Source organism: Rhinopithecus roxellana, chromosome 17 (assembly GCF_007565055.1).
Source record: "Rhinopithecus roxellana isolate Shanxi Qingling chromosome 17, ASM756505v1, whole genome shotgun sequence".
Lineage (NCBI taxonomy): Eukaryota > Metazoa > Chordata > Mammalia > Primates > Cercopithecidae > Rhinopithecus > Rhinopithecus roxellana.
This window is the reverse complement of record NC_044565.1, coordinates 104166646-104185062: the sequence shown is the minus strand read 5'-3', so window position 1 is coordinate 104185062 and position 18417 is coordinate 104166646. Positions and strand designations below refer to the sequence as shown.

At 40.7% G+C, this 18417-nt stretch overlaps 1 protein-coding gene across 1 annotated transcript in view; it reads left to right on the top strand.

Annotated features, from left to right (window-relative positions):
• The window catches only part of PLEKHH2 (pleckstrin homology, MyTH4 and FERM domain containing H2), a 132309-nt gene that overhangs the window by 110709 nt on the left and 3183 nt on the right, over nucleotides 1-18417 (top strand). The window contains exons 25-29 of the mRNA XM_030921765.1: nucleotides 5282-5423; nucleotides 10454-10599; nucleotides 12565-12694; nucleotides 15976-16062; nucleotides 17864-18001. Of these exons, the coding sequence (XP_030777625.1) occupies nucleotides 5282-5423; nucleotides 10454-10599; nucleotides 12565-12694; nucleotides 15976-16062; nucleotides 17864-18001 (643 nt within the window). The remainder of the gene's footprint in view (nucleotides 1-5281; nucleotides 5424-10453; nucleotides 10600-12564; nucleotides 12695-15975; nucleotides 16063-17863; nucleotides 18002-18417) is intronic.

Below are 18417 nucleotides of genomic sequence, written 5' to 3'. Positions count from 1 at the left end.
CTGGGTTGGGATAAGAGGTTGTGGAGTCCTCACTTCAAGTTGTTCTGCCTTTCTAGACCAAACCAATGGATTTCTTAAGTGTATTTGATTGATGTCTCATGCCTCCCTAAAATGTGTAAAACCAAGCAGCACCCCGACCACCTTGGGCACATGTTCTCAGGACCTCCTGAAGTCTGTGGCATAGGCCATGGTCACTCATATTTGACTCAGAATAAATCTCTTCAAAAAAGAATTTTTTTAAAAAGAGAGAGTTGTGAATAACAGATGATGATTACCTTGTTTAAAAATAAAACCTCGCCGGGCGCGGTGGCTCAAGCCTGTAATCCCAGCACTTTGGGAGGCCGAGACGGGCGGATCACGAGGTCAGGAGATCGAGACCATCCTGGCTAACATGGTGAAACCCCGTCTCTACTAAAAATACAAAAAACTAGCCGGGCGACCTGGCGGGCGCCTGTAGTCCCAGCTACTCGGGAGGCTGAGGCAGGAGAATGGTGGGAACCCGGGAGGCGGAGCTTGCAGTGAGCTGAGATCCGGCCACTGCACTCCAGCCTGGGCGCCAGAGCGAGACTCCGTCTCAAAAAAAAAAAAAAATAAAATAAAATAAAAATAAATAAAAATAAAACCTCATGACAATGTCTCTGACATCAGGAAAAAAAGTAACTCAACTGAAAGGCTTAATTTTTTTTTTTTTTTTTTTTTGAAATGGAGTCTCACTCTGTCACCCAGGCTGGAGTGTAGTGGCCGGATCCTGGCTCACTGCAAGCTCCACCTCCCAGGTTCACACCATTCTCCTGCCTCGGCCTCCCGAGTAGCTGGGACTACAGGCGCCCACCACCTCACCCGGCTAGTTTTTTGTATTTTTTAGTAGAGACGGGGTTTCACCATGTTAGCCAGGATGGTCTCGATCTCCTGACCTTGTGATCCACCCGCCTCGGCCTCCCAAAGTGCTGGGATTACAGGCTTGAGCCACCACGCCCGGCCTGAAAGGCTTAATTTTTAACAGAACTCTGAAATGGCTGGATAGCTACAGCTATGAGAAAGTAGTGTTTCTAAACATGGCCATGCTTTGCATGTGTTTATAAGTAGCTTAGACAATGAACCCTAATTTCTAGTGATACAGTTAGGAGGGAACCTTGCTGTGACCTGTCACACAGCCAAGGACCTGATTCTTCATCTGCCAAGCAGCATGGTAATAAACAAAGCTAAAATATCAATCCTCTTTATCATGGAATTTTAAATTGATACTTAGCAAGTGATAGAAATTTAATTATTTAGATTCAGCTATGAAAGATCTAATTAATCGGTTTTGAACTTGTTCTCATAGACAACCGTTGGCAACTAACATTTAAATTCTATTCACAGTTAGGCTTCTTATTTAATTTGATTTCTCACTGTGTTTTCGAAGTTGTAAGAGCCAAGGCATGTTTTTAACAAAACTGGCCACAGCCAAGAAGTTTAAGCCAAGAAATGGAGTTTATCCCATTTCTCCTAGCTATGTTCACACTAAAAAAAAATTGCAGGATTGGCCGGGCGCGGTGGCTCAAGCCTGTAATCCCAGCACTTTGGGAGGCCGAGACGGGCGGATCACGAGGTCAGGAGATCGAGACCATCATGGCTAACACTGTGAAACCCCGTCTCTACTAAAAAATACAAAAAACTAGCCGGGCGAGGTGGCGGGCGCCTGTAGTCCCAGCTACTCGGGAGGCTGAGGCAGGAGAATGGCGTAAACCTGGGAGGCGGAGCTTGCAGTGAGCTGAGATCCGGCCACTGCACTCCAGCCCGGGCGACAGAGCGAGACTCCGTCTCAAAAAAAAAAAAAAAAAAATTGCAGGATCAAGAGACTTTCATGTGGACTGGGCACGGTGGCTCACGCCTGTAATCCCAGCACTTTGGGATCCGAGGTGGGCGGATCACCTGAGGTCAGGAGTTCAAGACCAGCCTGGCCAACATGGTGAAACCTTGTCTCTACTAAAAATACAAAAATTAGCTGGGTGTGGTGGCATGTGCCTGTAGTCCCAGCTACATGGCAGGCTGGGGCAGGAGAATCGCAGGAACCCAGGAGGCAGAGGTTGCGGTGAGCCAAGATCATGCCACTGCACTCCAGTCTGGGTTGTCACAGAGCAGGAGTCCCTCTCAAAAAAAAAAAAAAAGAGACTCTCGTGATTCCAGAGACCTCTGGGGAATACTGCTACTAGTACTACTAGTACTACTAACCTGCATTTGTTGAACATTTACCTAACATCAGGCCCTATTCTGAACTCTTTGTATGCATTCTTATATAATCCTTACAACTCTTTGAGGTTCTGTTATTATTTCCATCTCACAGATGAGGTAACTGAAGCTTTAGAGAGTTAAGTCACTTGCCTAAGACTATGAAAGGGAATTCTTCAGGCTTTTTTGGCAAACTCCTGTACTTAGCAATTCTCACATACCATTTATTTGTCCATTCATGCCATCTACCAGTGCCAAGCCTTGTTTGGAGCCTTGGGAATTCCAAGGTGAATAGAGTTTCCTTACCCTTTAGAATCTTCCAGTTTATAGGGAGAGGCAGACATGAAGTCTTAGAAGTGCAATCAATGCTATAACAGGAAGAATATAGCACAGGAGTGAAGACCATGGGCTGGAGACAGGCTGCCTGGGTTAGAATCCTGGCTTTACCACTTACTATGTGGCCCTAAGCAAGTCACTTAACATCTCTGTGCCTCAGGTACCCTGTATGTGAAATGGAGGTCAAAATGATTCCCACCTCTACGGTTGTCTGAAGGATTAAATGTTGGCAATTGTAAAGCACTTGGTTCAGAGCCTGCCACATAGTAAATGCTTTGTAGATATTTGTCATTACCATGAATATGATGTGCATGTACAAGAGGTTGTAGGGACATAGAGGAAGACTTTGCAGAGTGGTCACTTCTGAGCAGATGACTGGAGGTTGGACGCCACTGAGGCAGGAAGAGAACAATTGCAGTTTTACTAGAGTATAACCAGTAGACCATGGTGGACTGAGGAGTGAAGGAAGGGTGAACGGAGAGAGATTGCAGGCTGTCCCCCTAGTAAGTTTACAAGAGGATGGGAAGGGGAACAGTAGGAAATAAATGCTCTGAAGAATGAATATGGATCCAGGTGAGGGCAAACAAAAGGATTACCCAGTGGCGCTGAGAGCCCTGCTGAATTTGGAAGCAGTGTGTTTGTTTAGTGGTACTGGTCCACAGTGATGTGATTTCCATCCCACAGTACTCAGCTTTCTGGGTGTGCAGTGAGGAGGTGAAGATTTGGGAATACCCCTGCGAGCTAATCCAAGCCTTGCCTGCTGTCATAGAAGCCCATTCTGTCTGCTCCGGGCCTCTTTAGGATTTGGAAGCATCTGAAAGCTGGCCATATTGTGAGAGGCTTAGATCACATTCCTGTAGTGCCTTTCCTATTGAAGCTCCATGGATTTGATATTTATGACTTCTTGGTCATTTTTGTTCCTCTTCAAATTCTCCCCAAATCACTGGATAGCTGTTGGAGCCCAAACTGTTTCATTAGGGATTTGAGTCAATGGTTCATGCCCAGTATAGTTTTTCTCTGTTTTTTTTATTATTATTGTATTTATTTATTTATTTATGCTAATGATGCTTCCTTTTTCCCTCTCAGGCTCAATCGTGTTGCCTGCCAGGAATAACAGAAAATGCACTTAAGCTCTTCTTGCCTGTAGCCATTTGGTTCTTTTTCTCCCCTTAGCCGTATTACCAAACCTTCCAGTGGTAACACTTAGCTAAACTCTAGTGGGTTACAGTGATGAGTATGATATACTTCCTAACTTCAAGTAGGGAAAATAAGTTATGCATACCAATGTAAGCATGCCAGAAGGGAAGGCTTTCATCTTAAATGTTCTTCTCTTTGTTTTATATGACTTTTCTGATATGACTTTGGATTTGCATCTGTTTCTGTTGCCCAGCCGTATTCTACTACCAGTTTAACAATATAATCCTGCATTATTTCTCATGGTGTAGTCATTGTAGATTAAAATGGAGCTTAGGATTTTTCTGATTTGTAAACTGGGTAGAGAGGAAAGAATGAATAGCATCATGGGGTAGGAGGAGCTTTTCAAAGTACACCCACCCATGCTTGCCCAGAGATTCAGACCTGCTGCCCTCCCCTTCCCTGCTATTTGAGAGAATTACTGGGAGAGATACTGTAAATGATAGGGGTGTGTCCTCTCCCTCAAGTGTGTAGGGGGAAAAAAAGGCTGAAAATGCAAAGTTATAGCCAATTGAGCACACACCTAACAGCTACTGTATCTAAATCTCTCTTTTCCAGCCTCTGTGTTGTCATGGCAGGATTCAGGTATGTCAAGATGTTGCTCACCCACCCCATTGTCACAGCATTTAGAGCCCTTACAGCACCTGTGCCTGATCTGCAGCCTGAAGTCAGAGCCCCACAAATCTCACATATGAACAAATGACACAGTGAATATATCGAGTTACTGATTTGATGAAGACCTCCCTAGGCAGACAAAAGCCATGTTGTGTTTCAGCGAGTCATAGTGATAACATGTAAACTATTTTTGAGCCCCTAAAGCTGCTTATCAGATTGTGACCAAAAAGTCAAAACACACTTACATATATAAATATTATCTTTTAGATTCCCAGAGAAAACTCACCTTCTCCCCCTCGCCTTATTTGATGTTGATTTGGGGGTGATTTTGAGTTGAAACCTTCACTTCCTTTTCCGTGCTGTGTCCGAGGTTTTCAGGAAGGATCATGAGGGTTTTGAAGACTGGGTTTACACAGCCCATTGAAGTAAAGGCCTATATCATACATTCCTTGCAAGAGAGGGCATATTTAATTTCGCTTGATGTCTTAGGTCATTCCTCAGGAACATTTAAGGATTTGGTGTTTCAAGGCCTAAAAAATTGCTTCATCCCTTTACTTCTACTTATGTATTTTTATTAAATTTAAAGTGGATTTCTTATAAGCACCATATAGTTGGGTTTTATATTTTATCCACTCTGACAATCTCTGTCTTTTCATTGGTAGATTTAGACAATTGACATTTAACGTGATTCAGCTTCACCTCCAGCAGTTCCTCAACCTCAACCTCAAAGCAATTTTTTCTTATTTTGCTGGAAGTACTAAATAGAACAGAAACAGAAGTCAGTGACAGTAATAGTCTAAGTTCATACCACTTAAGGTACTGTGTTAAAACAACCCCATCTCAGTCCCCTGGATTTATCTTTACTTTATTCCTTTGTAAGAATATAATTTAATGAGAAATTTACTCTTTTTTTTTTTTTTTACAGACTATATTTCTCAGTGCAAGCTCGTGGAGAGACTGATAGAGAAAAGTTGCTGTTAATGTATCAGACAAATGATCAAATCATAAATGGACTTTTTCCTCTGAACAAGGATCTGGCATTAGAAATGGCAGCTCTTTTAGCTCAGGTAACTTCCATGTTATATAGAGTTATATATTGAAATAATAAGATACTAATTTCTACATTGAATTAAATGTAAAACAATATACTTCAGTAACTCTTTACATTCATTTTGCTATGATTAACACCTTAAAAATTACAGGCACTATAATTACAGTTAGCCTCTAAAGTGCTGATGATTGCAATGACGTAGAATGAGACAGTATTCCATACAGAGAACCCAGTTTCTTAATTATGTTGAAAATATATCTCTAGGCTTTGTATTTAATAAAGGAATTGGAGTGTAGAGCTGTGGGCTTGAAGATGTCATGCTGACATCGCTTGGTAGTCTAATAGGAATAAGACCTTGAAAAGGCTAGAGCACTTTCTTTTCTTTACATATCATATTAGTTATGATTAAGTTCAACCTTCTACACACACACACACACATTAATACTGACTTAATCAGAATAGAAGTATATTTAGCGCTCACATAGAGAGAGAGGCATCCTGGCACCTCTATGAAACCATTAGGGCCATAGGCTTTATCCTTTTCTCTCTTCTGCTGTCCCTAGGGTGTCATCATCATGGTCCTGGGAGTCTGCCAGAGCTCCAGCCAACGTCAGTGTTCCAGGCCTCAGGGTGGGGGAAGGGCTGAAAAGGGCATGCCCTCCTGCACTTGAGAAAACTTCTCAGCAGTTGCATAGAACCCTTCCATTCATGTCTCTCCCATCAGAATTTAGTCACATGGCCTTGCCTACTACCTACCAGGGAGTCTGGGGAATGTGGTCTCAGCGGGGTGGCAGTGTGCCCAGCTAAATTTAAGGTTTTTCTTAAGAAGAAGGAGAGAATGGTCATAAGATGCAACCCATAGTCTCAACCACACCTGAGTCTTTGCCTAGGTTAATTAAGGAAAATGTTAAAGCAACTCTGTGATATGGCATCTGGACCAAGGCTTAGATTCCCCAGGGTCTTTGGTCTACGGCTCCTCACGCTACACTCTGTCCCAGGACATCTCAATCATTCTTTTTATTTTAGGCACCACCTATGCCAAAGTTTCCCATATCTTTTCTCTTCAGTTTGTAGTTCTTTTGTGGGCTCCTTAAAGTCAAACTTTTTTTCTTTTTTTTTTGAGACGGAGTTTCCCTCTTTTGCCTAAGCTGGAGTGCAGTGGCACGATCTCGGCTCACTGTAACCTCCACCTCCCAGGTTCAAGCGATTCTCCTGCCTCAGCCTCCCTAGTAGCTGGGATTATAGGTACCCACCACCACGCTCTGCTAATTTTTGTATTTTTAGTAGAGACGGAGTTTCACCCTGTTGGCCAGGCTGGTCTCGAACTCCTGACCTCAAGTGATCCACCTGCCTCCGCCTCCCAAAGTGCTAGGATTACAGGCATGAGCCACCGCGCCCAGCCAAAATCAGCATATTGAAAACCAAACTAATCATCGTCCCTTCTCTGTGTTCACACTCTGTTTCCTCTTTATGATACTGCCTCCACCCGGTCCCACAAGCAAGCTTCAAACCCAGGAATTATCATGACTCTTCCCTCACTTCGGCTCTTTCCCACCAGTCACCACATCCTGCGAATGTGAATTCTTAGGGATGTTTTACTCTGTTCTCTCCTCTGTATGCTGACTCCTGTTGCTAAGGTTCGGATCATTGTCTCACACTGCCTGCTGTCCTATAGCAGGCTCCTAAGTAGTGTGCCTTTCTGTGGTCTCTTCCCTCACAAATTTATCCTTCACACAAATGCAAGAATAATTTTTTCCACTTATCTATTGCAACGTAACAAATGACTCCAAAACTCAGCTACTTAAGACAGTAATTTGGGCAGGGATATGAAAGGACATGTGTGTCTCTGCTTCAGGTGGTATCAGCTGACATAACCTGAGAGCCAGTTGTCGCTCTATGGCTGAGGGCTGGAATTATTTGAAGGCTCCTTCGATGCTGGCTGTTTGTGGGGACTTCTGCTGGGACTGTCAGCTGGAGCACCTTACATGTGGTCTCTTCATGTATATGACTGCTTGTGCTTCCTCCAAGAATGGTGAATGGGTGACAGCAACAACGTCCCAGAAGAAAGACAAGAAGCGGAAGCTGCTATTTTCTTAAGGGCTGAGCCTGGAAATTGGCACAGTGTCACCTGTGCATGGAGCTTTATTAGGCAGCACTAGTAACTGGAATAGAGATACAGCACAAATGTGAATCTAGCTCTGTCATTCATTTTTTACATGCAAGGACTTTCACGATCTGAACTCTGCCTGCCTCTCCACCCTCAACTTTCCCTTAATACTCCCTACCTTGAGCTTCATGCTCCAATAAAGTATAAACTGTGGTTCCATACACAACTCCCTGCCTTCTGTGTGGTGCACTTTTTCTTGCCTCTTACGATTGACTAGTTTGTCTCCTTTACCCAGGTCATCTCTACCCCATCCCTTCACCTGTTAACTTCACCTGTTAACTTTCTGAGTCCTGTCTTGGAGGGTTAAATGTCCCTCTTGGGGTTTCTGTAATGTTCTATTGCTGTCCTGACCTCAGTGGTTTATAATCAATGATTTATTTTTCTGCTTTGCACTACTGACTGCAGCCTCCCTGAGGCCAGGGCTGTTCATGTTCATCTTTGTCTCTAGCACAGCCTTAAACACAGTTCTTTCTCCATAACTGTTCTTAGAGGAATGAATACTTGATAATTTAGTTGACTTTAAAAAAAAATTTTTTTTATGGAGATGGGGTCTTGCTATGTTACCCAGGCTTGTCTTGAACTCCTGGGCTTAAGCAATCCTCCCGCCTCAGCCTCCCAAAGTGTTGGGATTACAGGCGTGAGCCACCGCGCCCAGCTTCCTTTTCTTTTTTTTTTTTTTTTTTTGGTAACTATTCTATGTTAGACTGTCATATCCTTGGAGATTGAATCCGATGTCAGGTTTCCCAGGTAGCTGTGGTGAATGCTGCTTGGTGATAGATGGGAACAATGCATAGCTTGCTCTGGGGCAAGGATTTCAGTATGGTTGAAGAGCTAGTGGACAGCTTTTATTTGGAGTGAAGAAATTTGGAAGGATACTTGACTAAGTAGGAGATGATGGGGATTGATAGATAAAAGGAAAAATGAAGAATGGGAGCTGAAAAGCAAAATCAACCCAAGTAACCAGCAAGTAAGAAACTGGGTCAGGCCGGGCGCGGTGGCTCAAGCCTGTAATCCCAGCACTTTGGGAGGCCGAGACGGGCGGATCACGAGGTCAGGAGATCGAGACCATCCTGGCTAATACGGTGAAACCCTGTCTCTACTTAAAAATACAAAAAACTAGCCGGGCGACGAGGCGGGCGCCTGTAGTCCCAGCTACTTGGGAGGCTGAGGCAGGAGAATGGCGTAAACCCGGGAGGCGGAGCTTGCAGTGAGCTGAGATCCGGCCACTGCACTCCAGCCTGGGTGGCAGAGCAAGACTCCGTCTCAAAAAAAAAAAAAAAAAAAAAAGAAACTGGGTCAAAGAACCTAGGACGTTGTAAGAATAGGCTGTAAGGGCAAAGTTCAGCTGAGGACTTTAGACAGTAACTGATCAGATTAAGAACTGGAAAAGAGGAGCCCCAGGGTGGGAGTCTCGGAGGCTGGTTGTGCTAAGGAGGGCTTTCTATGAGACCATTCCAGTTTTGATGGAACCTTATCCACTTTTTGGGGAATGCTGTAGGTAATGATGTGAATGATCAGTAGGACATTCACCTGAATATCCCCTATCCTGTCTTCCTCCCTGACCCTCTTTGATATCTACATATCTACATGGCTCTACAAGCCACCTAACACAGTTTATCACAAGTATTTATGCCTCGGTCTTCTCTACTAGATAATAAACTCTTCAAGGGTGGGGCTATGCTCAACATTTTCCTTTCTCACATCACTTAGCACAGTGTCTGACTTACAGTGGGGACTCAGAATGGGTTTGTTTGAAGGGATGAATTGGTGAGTTCATGGAGAGATGGATGGATGGATAGTTAGATGGGTGGATTGAGGATGGCATCTGTGCAGCCTATTAGTAGAGATGAAAGCTGAACATTCTTTCATTACGGGATAAAGGGGAATGAAGGACTCTATTCCCAGGATTAATGCTAGTAGAATGACAGTATGAACACAATAACATGGAGAAAATCTAGGAACAAAGTAATGAGAATACAGTTCTTGCTCCCATTACATTCAGGAGAGACCCTCAAAAAAGTCCAACTAATAGTTTTTTGAAATTTCTTATAACTGTTTTTTTTTTTTTTTTTTTTTTTTTTGAGATGGAGTCTTGCTGTGTCACCCAGGCTCTGTCACGATCTCAGCTCACCACAACCTCCACCTCCTGGGTTCAAGCGATTCTTCTGCCTCAGCCTCCCGAGTAGCTGGGATTACAGGTGCCCGCCACCACGCCCATCGATTGCCTTTTATTTTTAACATCCATTTCATCTTATTATCGGCAATTAAAATAGTGCCTTAAAAATGAAAAATTGTCCTTGTGTTACAGACAATAACAAAGTAGTGGCTTTTAGCAAGTACTACTAAATGGTGATAGTAAACTAGGAAGGTTAATGTAGAAATGGAACTCAAATGTTTAAATTACAGATTTTTTTCAAAATTAGAATTCAGGCCAGGCAGTGGCTCATGCTTGTAATTCCAACACTTTGGTAAGACAAGGCAGGCGGATCACTTGAGGTCAGGAGTTCGAGACCAGCCTGGCCAACGTGGTGAAACCCCATGTCTACTAAAAGCCCAAAAATTAGCCGGGCATGGTGGTATACACCTGTAGTCCCAGCAATTCGGGAGGCTGAGGCAGGAGAATCACTTGAATCTGGGAGGCAGAGGTTGCAGTGAGCCTGGGTGACAGAGCGAGACTCCATCTCAAAAAAGAAATTAGAATTCAAATGTAATTTATAAAAACTCCTACATGTGATTATAAATTTCATAATCACATAATTATGACAAATAGATTTATGTATTATGTGTTAAAAAAGAATGTTTAGGAAAAATAAAACTAACTGATTTTCTGTCTTAAAACTCTTTTTGATATATTTTCACTTTTTTGGATTTCCAATTAGGTAGAGATTGGAGATTTTGAAAGACCTTTCTCAACTCCAGCAGGGCATGTTACCAATCAGTGCAAAGCAAATCAAACTCTAAAGCAAGTCATAGAGAAATTTTATCCTAAAAGGTATAGAGATGGCTGTTCTGAAGAGCAGTTAAGGTAAGGACATCTTTGTAACTCTTTAGAGGGTAGGGTCTTGCAAGTTTTTTGGTAATATTTTTCTGTTCAAATTTTAAAGGTGAAAAACATTTTGACAGTTTTCTCAAGATTTTTTAATACTATTGAGCCACAGGAGATTATAGATATTTTTATTTAAGATAAGCCCAGAAGCTTTAGAATCTATATTTAAACTGTCTTTAATTAAAAAAAAAAAAAAAAGCCTTTAGATGTAGTTTTCAATTGATCTTTTTCATTCTTGTCCCTGATAATAAATAAGAGGAAAAAACTGGCCAATAATATGTTTAATTTTATGAAGTGCCTACCAAAAAATCATATGTTGTATATTCTATTGTGAATAAATTGAAATAAAAATAAACTATCTTCTTACATAAGACTTTTTAATATAAAAGTTTCTAATTTACCTCAATTTGGAGTTTCAGTTTCAGAGAATATATAAAGAGAAGGTGATTAGATTTAAAAATAGAGGCAAACCCAGTTTATCATGAGCTTTTCCAAAATAGAAACATTTAAGATTAGCCTTTTATCTATGTAGAATGAGTGGTTGCCTTTGTGATTTGATCTGACAAGTTTCACCTTGCATCTAACATCTCTCCAAGCCAGGGGTGGTAGGACCTAAAATTCTACCATCAGGGATTCATCTGTGGGCTCTACTACTTGTATTTTTTTTTTTAAGACGGAGTTTTACTGTGTCACTCAGACTGGAATGCAATGGGGCGATCCCGGCTTACTGCAACCTCTGCCTCCCGGGTTCAAGTGATTCTCCCTCCTCAGCCTCCCGAGTAGCTGGGATTAAAGGCACCCGCCATTATGCCTGGCTTATTTTTGTATTTTTATTTATTTTATTTTTATTTTTATTTTTTTTTTTTTTGAGGCGGAGTCTCGCTCTGTCGCCCGGACTGGAGTGCAGTGGCCAGATCTCAGCTCACTGCAAGCTCCGCCTCCCGGGTTTACGCCATTCTCCTGCCTCAGCCTCCCGAGTAGCTGGGACTACAGGCGCCCGCCACCTCGCCCGGCTAGTTTTTGTATTTTCAGTAGAGACGGGGTTTCACTGTGTTAGCCAGGATGGTCTCGATCTCCTGACCTCGTGATCCGCCCATCTCGGCCTCCCAAAGTGCTGGGATTACAGGCTTGAGCCACCGCGCCCGGCCTATTTTTGTATTTTTAGTAGAGATGGGGTTTCACCATGTTGGCCAGGCTGGTCTTGAACACCTGACCCCAGGTGATCCGCCAGCCTCAGCCTCCCAACGTGCTGGGATTACAGACGTGAGCTACTGCACCTGGCCTGTACTTTTGTTTTAAAATGAAAATATTCCCATGAGAAGTTATCTTTCAAACTAATTTACGCTAAGTTTTGATGGTAGATATTCAGATTTTAAAAATGGATCTGCTGGCCGGGCGCGGTGGCTCAAGCCTGTAATCCCAGCACTTTGGGAGGCCGAGACGGGTGGATCACGAGGTCAGGAGATCGAGACCATCCTGGCTAACACGGTGAAACCCTGTCTCTACTAAAAAATACAAAAAAACTAGCCGGGCGAGGTGGCGGGCGCCTGTAGTCCCAGCTACTCGGGAGGCTGAGGCAGGAGAATGGCATGAACCCAAGAGGAGGAGCTTGCAGTGAGCTGAGATCCAGCCACTGCACTCCAGCCTGGGTGACAGAGCAAGACTCTGTCTCAAAAAAAAAAAAAAAAAAAAAATGGATCTGCTGGGGGTACCTAGTTCATGCTGAAAACATGGATAGTATGAGAATTTGGAGAAAGGAATATTCCAGAAAGGACAAGTGGTGGACAGTGGTGTGATGAGAGCCACAAAATCTTTACCCGGGTTATGCCTAGGGGTCACAGTTATGCTTAAGATTGGCTCAAGGAGAGTTTTATCTTAAGATTATGACACACTGTTTATGTTTTTGCTTTAGTGTTTTTGTTTTTGTTCTTTTCTTTTTTTTAGGCAGCTTTGCCAGCGACTCTCAACCAGATGGATGGCCCTCCGGGGACACAGTGCTGCTGACTGTGTGCGCATTTATTTGACAGTAGCCAGGCAGTGGCCGTTCTTTGGTGCCAAGTTGTTTCTTGCAAAAGTAAGAAAGAATGGGAGAGAGATGCGTAATGAAAACCTTTGTGTACATAGTCGACCAGATTTACCCCAGACTTAGTATATTTGGCTTTTGTAAAAAATGAAGAAATATCCAATAATGTAAAGAAAACAATGAAGAGACACAAGGGAAAGGGCACAAAAGCTTCTCTATCTTTTCCTGTCTGCCCAACTTTTCCTACCCTAAATCATTTCTTGGACTTATTAGCTAATCATGAGTCCTAAACCACAGCTCAACTCTGCATTCTTCTGTTCATTCATTCATCCATGCACACGTTTACTCTGTCATTCATTTGCTCATTTATTTAGTATTTACTAAATAGTTCTGTTTGCTAAACATTGATCTAAGCTCTAGGGATACATAACCTATTGTTTCAGATGGATTGTACATGAACTTCCAGGACTATTTTACTTTGTGTACTCTGTAGTGCAACAAGCCTGTAAACAAACCACTGTATGGCAAATATCATGATGAGTCACATGAACAGAATGCTGCAGGAACACTGAGGAAGGAGACTCGCCCTGCCTGCGGATGGCCAGCCCTTTCCCCAAGGGAAAAATTGTGCCTTTTGATTCCTTTTCTTTCTGTTGAACCATGTCTCTTTGTACTTTCTCAGGCTCTTAAGATAACATCTTGCCTTGTGTTATATTTTTCTGTGTGTTTGTTTTATCCTCACTATTAAATTGCATGCTCCTTGAAAGTATAAACTCACTGATCCTAAAATCTTCCTCTGGTACTTACCGTAGTGCTTTGCACATAATTAATAATTATCACTTAATAAATATTTGCTGAATAGCTGTGCAACTTTGGGCAAGTCAGGTTACCTCTCTGGACCTCACTTTTCCTCATCTGTTAATGAAATACTTAGACTAGAAAAGTAAAATCTAAGGTATCTTCTAACTCTGATTCTATGAGTGACTATATTATTGATAGGTGAGAATTAATTTTTTTCTAGTGGAACTGAAAGCTGTATATTAATTAAGAAAAAGACGATAAAGTTAGTATTCTTAAACATCTATAAAATTAATGTTCTTACAGGGAGTTGAATATATATTTTTAAAAATTACAAGGAATAGATTTGAACTGTAGAGCAGCATGGATTTTAATTCTAACTTCAGCATTGGAAATAATATTAAATACCCTTTTCTGTTCTGATAATATGTGCTTGCTGGCACAAAATATTATTAAATAATAATATTGCTTTTCAAATTACATGACAGGCATCTTTTTTGCTCACTTTTCTTTCTTTATAACAAGCGACACTTCCTTTGTTGCTTCATGACCTCCTGTTTTCTGTGTGTGTGGTAAAATACACATAAGGAAATTTACCCTTTAATTTTTTTTTTTTTTTTTTTTTTTGAGATGGGGTCTCACTCTGTCACCTAGACTGGAGTGCAGTGGCATGATCTTGGCTAACTGCAACCTCTGCCTCCCAGGTTCAAGCGATTCTCGTGCCTCGGCCTCCCAAGTAGCTGGGATTACAGGTGCACACCACCACAATTAGCTAATTTTTATATTTTTGGTAGAAACAGGGTTTCACCATTTTGGCCAGACTAGTCTCGAACTCCTGATCTCAAGTGATCCACCCGCCTCAGCCTCCCAAAGTGCTGGGATTACAGGAGTGAGCCACCGCACCTGGCCCATTGTAACCATTTTTAAGTGTATAGTTCTGTGGCATTAAGTACATTCTCACTGTTGTGTTGCTGTCACCACCATTCATCTCAGAACCTTTTTATTTTCCCAAACTGAAACTGTACCCATTAAATGCTAACTCTCCAGTCCTCCCTCCTCCTCCCAGCCCCTGGCAACCCCCACTCTACTTTCTATCTCTATGCATTTGACTACTTTAGGAACTTCATGTAAGAGAAATCATATAATATTTGTGCTTTTGTTATTGGCTTATTTCACTTAGTATAATGTCTTCAAGGTTCATCCATGTTGTAGCATGTGTCAAAATTTCCTTCCCTTTTGAGGCAGAATAACATTCCACTGTATGTATAGATATACCACATTTTGTTTATCCATTCACCTGTCAGTGGACACTAGAGTTGAAGGGCATCCTTTTGAATTGAATTCTTCCCTATCCTTTGCAAATCAACCCTCAGTAGACAGTTTCTAACTGAGGGTTTTGTATATATGAGATGCTAACAAGTTTTATTATGTAAAATAACCCAACATTCATCCCAGTTTTATATCTATAGTCTTGACATTATTTTGTAAAATTTAAGAGAAATAGTTAAGTTTTTTTTAGGATTTCATTTGTTAATGGAACCAAACAAGCATCATTAATTGCTCAAAATTATTCATGGGTTTCAGTGGTAGGAGGTTCTTTTTATTAATATAATTTCATAGCTTTTTTTTTCTATGAGAACCAGGAGTAGCTTTTACCTTTTTTTTTTTTTTTAGATGGAGTCTCACTCTGTCACACAGGCTGGAGTGCAGTGGCGCTATCTCAGCTCACTGCAACCTGCGCCTCCCAGGTTCAAGCTGTTTTCCTATCTCAGCCTCCCAAGTAGCGGGAATTACAGGCGTGCACCACCATGCCCAGCTGATTTTTGTGTCTTTGGCAGAGATGGGGTTTCATCATGTTGCACAGGCTGGTCTCGAACTCCTGGCCTCAAATGATTCACTCACCTCGGCTTCCCAAGGTGCTAAGATTACAGGCATGCGCCACCACACCCAGCCAATTTCATAGCTTTTACAATAAAAAATTTGGTGGAAATTTTCATATTTCTCATTACTATTTATCACACAGTTTCATATTTTCTTTTTATTGTGTTTTTATTACACATTGAATATCAGATTTAATGAACTTTCAGGAAAGGTGTGCAATTATAATAATAATCCTTTACCTTGTAATAGCACTACACAATTTATCAAGCACAGCAGTATATTTTGCTTCATTAGGATTTTGGTCATCATAGACACCCTAAAAGCCTTGTTGACTATTAATGTCTTAACGCAGAAGAAAATTAAAATGTGAACATTATTGTTCCTATGCTAAAGATGAGGAAATTGAGCCTCAAAGAGATTCAGTAGTTTGTGCAAAGGCACACATTAATAAATGGCCCGTTTGGGTCTCAAAGCTAGGTCTCCTAATACCACATTCACTGTTTGCTCCAGTATACCACCCTGCCTCTTTCCTAGGAGAGATTTTTAATAAGTTTTTGTTGTTTAATGGCAAATGTTACATGCCATTTAGACTGAAAAAATTTCTGTAATTTTGCTTAGCATTTATAATATAGTGTATTTTCACCTCTTCATAGCCCATAACTCCATCATCACTTGGAAGTACTTTCATGTGGCTGGCTGTAAATGAGGATGGTTTAAGCCTCTTAGAATACAACTCCATGGTAAGTTTAAATGCTCGTTTTGCATTGAGTCAACTGTTTCCATTGCTCAGTGTACCATAAACAGAAGGTAATGATATCTTAATCTGATTTTTCTCTTACACAGAAAACATTCTTCCTAATACTATGTCATGAACAGTCATTTTACAAATACAGCTATGATTATAATTTAACCTTTTAAAACAAGATAAGACAGTGTATGAGAAAAATCTTGATACCGTGACTATATTGTAATCATGGTTATATTCGTGAAATGATTATATTTTTAAAAGTGTTAAGAAGATTGTTTCCTGTGTAAAATAAAAATCTGTAAGAAATCATTAAAGTGGGAACTTTAATAACCAAAGTTTAAGTTCCCTTTCACTAAGGCTTCTTTAACAATTTCTATAATTTTCTGTAATGTCATATATATAGCATCTTAGCACTTTCCACATAGTTTAAAGTCAAACTATGATTTCTATATATGTTCATTTATTTACCTGAAATTTACATTTTTTTATATTTCATGTGTCTAATTATTTAATACAATTTTATTCTCTTTTTTGTTTAATCTGGTGGGCAGGAATTACTACATTCACCAGGCAGGTCTAATCGTGTGGCTATAATCAGAGATCACTGAAAATTTTCTGGAAACCAAACTATCCTTTTGTGTTATAGTTACTGTTTCCCCTTATAATTGCTTAAAAAACAAACACATACACATTTTTTTTCAAAGGGTTATATTTTCTGAGTGCCTTTTAGTTCTTGAATGGATAACTTGAAGGTATTACAAAATCAGTGACTTAAAGTAAAAAAAAAAAAAAAAAAAAAAACCTATACACCGGTATCGAGTTACCTTAGTTCAGGAAACTAGCTCCCTAGCTCCCAGGAGGTAGCCAGACAGGCCAGGAAGCACACACAGGTAGGTTGCAGGTCTGAGGCATTCAGTCCTGGAATGGTCTGCTCAGTCTTGCAAGGTAATCATTAGATATACAGAGTCCTTTCAGGCTGTATATTAGTTACATTTTATTTTATTTTATTGATTTATTGATTTTTTTTTTTTAGGCAGGGTCTCATTCTGTCACCCAGACTAAAATGCAGTGGTGTGATCACCGCTCCCTGCAACCTTGACCTCCTGGGCTCAAGCAGTCCTACTGCCTCAGCCTCGCAAGTAGCTGGGACCACAGGCATGCACCACCATGCCCGGCTAATTTTTTTTATTTTTTCATAGAAACAGGGTCTCCCTATGTTCCCCAGGCTGAGCTCAAGTGATCCTCCCACCTCAGCCTCAGGTGTGAGCCGTCAGGCCCAGCCTAAGGTACATTTTTACATTGTTTTGGAAACACATTAGAAAAAAATATTTGCTGCATATGTGACAAAGGGTTAATATATGATACTGTTTCTGTTTATAGATTTCAAAATCCATCTATCAGGGTAGATTTACCAATATTTGACCATTTTGACCATGAAAAGTATCAGTAATATGGCTTAACCTAACAGAGATATATGAACGGGCATACAAAAAATATTAACAGTGGCTTTCCACTAGATGCTGGAGTATAGATGCTTTTTATTTTATTCTTACATTTTCTCGTTTTTCTTCAGTGACTTGTTTCGGACTCAACATTGTAAAGGCAGATGATACCTAAATGAAATTAATACCACTACTATCTATTTTGGATCATAATAGATTTTATTTTAGAAATAATTTTGTATTATACCATAATTGATTAATATCTGCATTTTAATTGAGCTATATTACTATTTTTCATCTCTCTTTGGAAGTAAGAGCATATAACATATTTACTTTTTCTTCTCTTTAAAGAGGTTAATAGTCAGCTATGTGTATAAGAGTCTAATGACCTTTGGAGGCTATCAAGATGATTTTATGGTAGTCATTAACAATACACATTCAAAGGACACACCAACAGAGAAATTACTTTTTGCCATGGCAAAACCCAAGGTGAGTAGGAGCCTTTCTGCCAACTTTTTTGTGCTAGTTGTTTTCACTTAATTTTAGCCAAAAGGCCAAAAAGCAATGCTAGTTGTTTTCATACTAAAACATTTATTCAGCAAAGACTGCGTTCCAGATGGGAAAACAGACGTTATTTATAGTCAAACAAACGTGGGTCCAACTTACATCATCTTTCCAAGCCCTGGTTTCTTTGTCTAAAAATATAGTAACATACTCCCTCCTTCTTTTGGCTTAAAAATTAAATGAAGGAAGCTTCTAGAGTACTTAGCCCAGTGCCAGGTATATAGAAGATTCCAAATAAATGGTTGTGGCAATAAGTTATTGCTGTCTGGTACTTTATGCACATTATCTTATTCACTTGTGGTTATTTGCTTTATGGACTCATTAAAGACTGGGGTTTTATA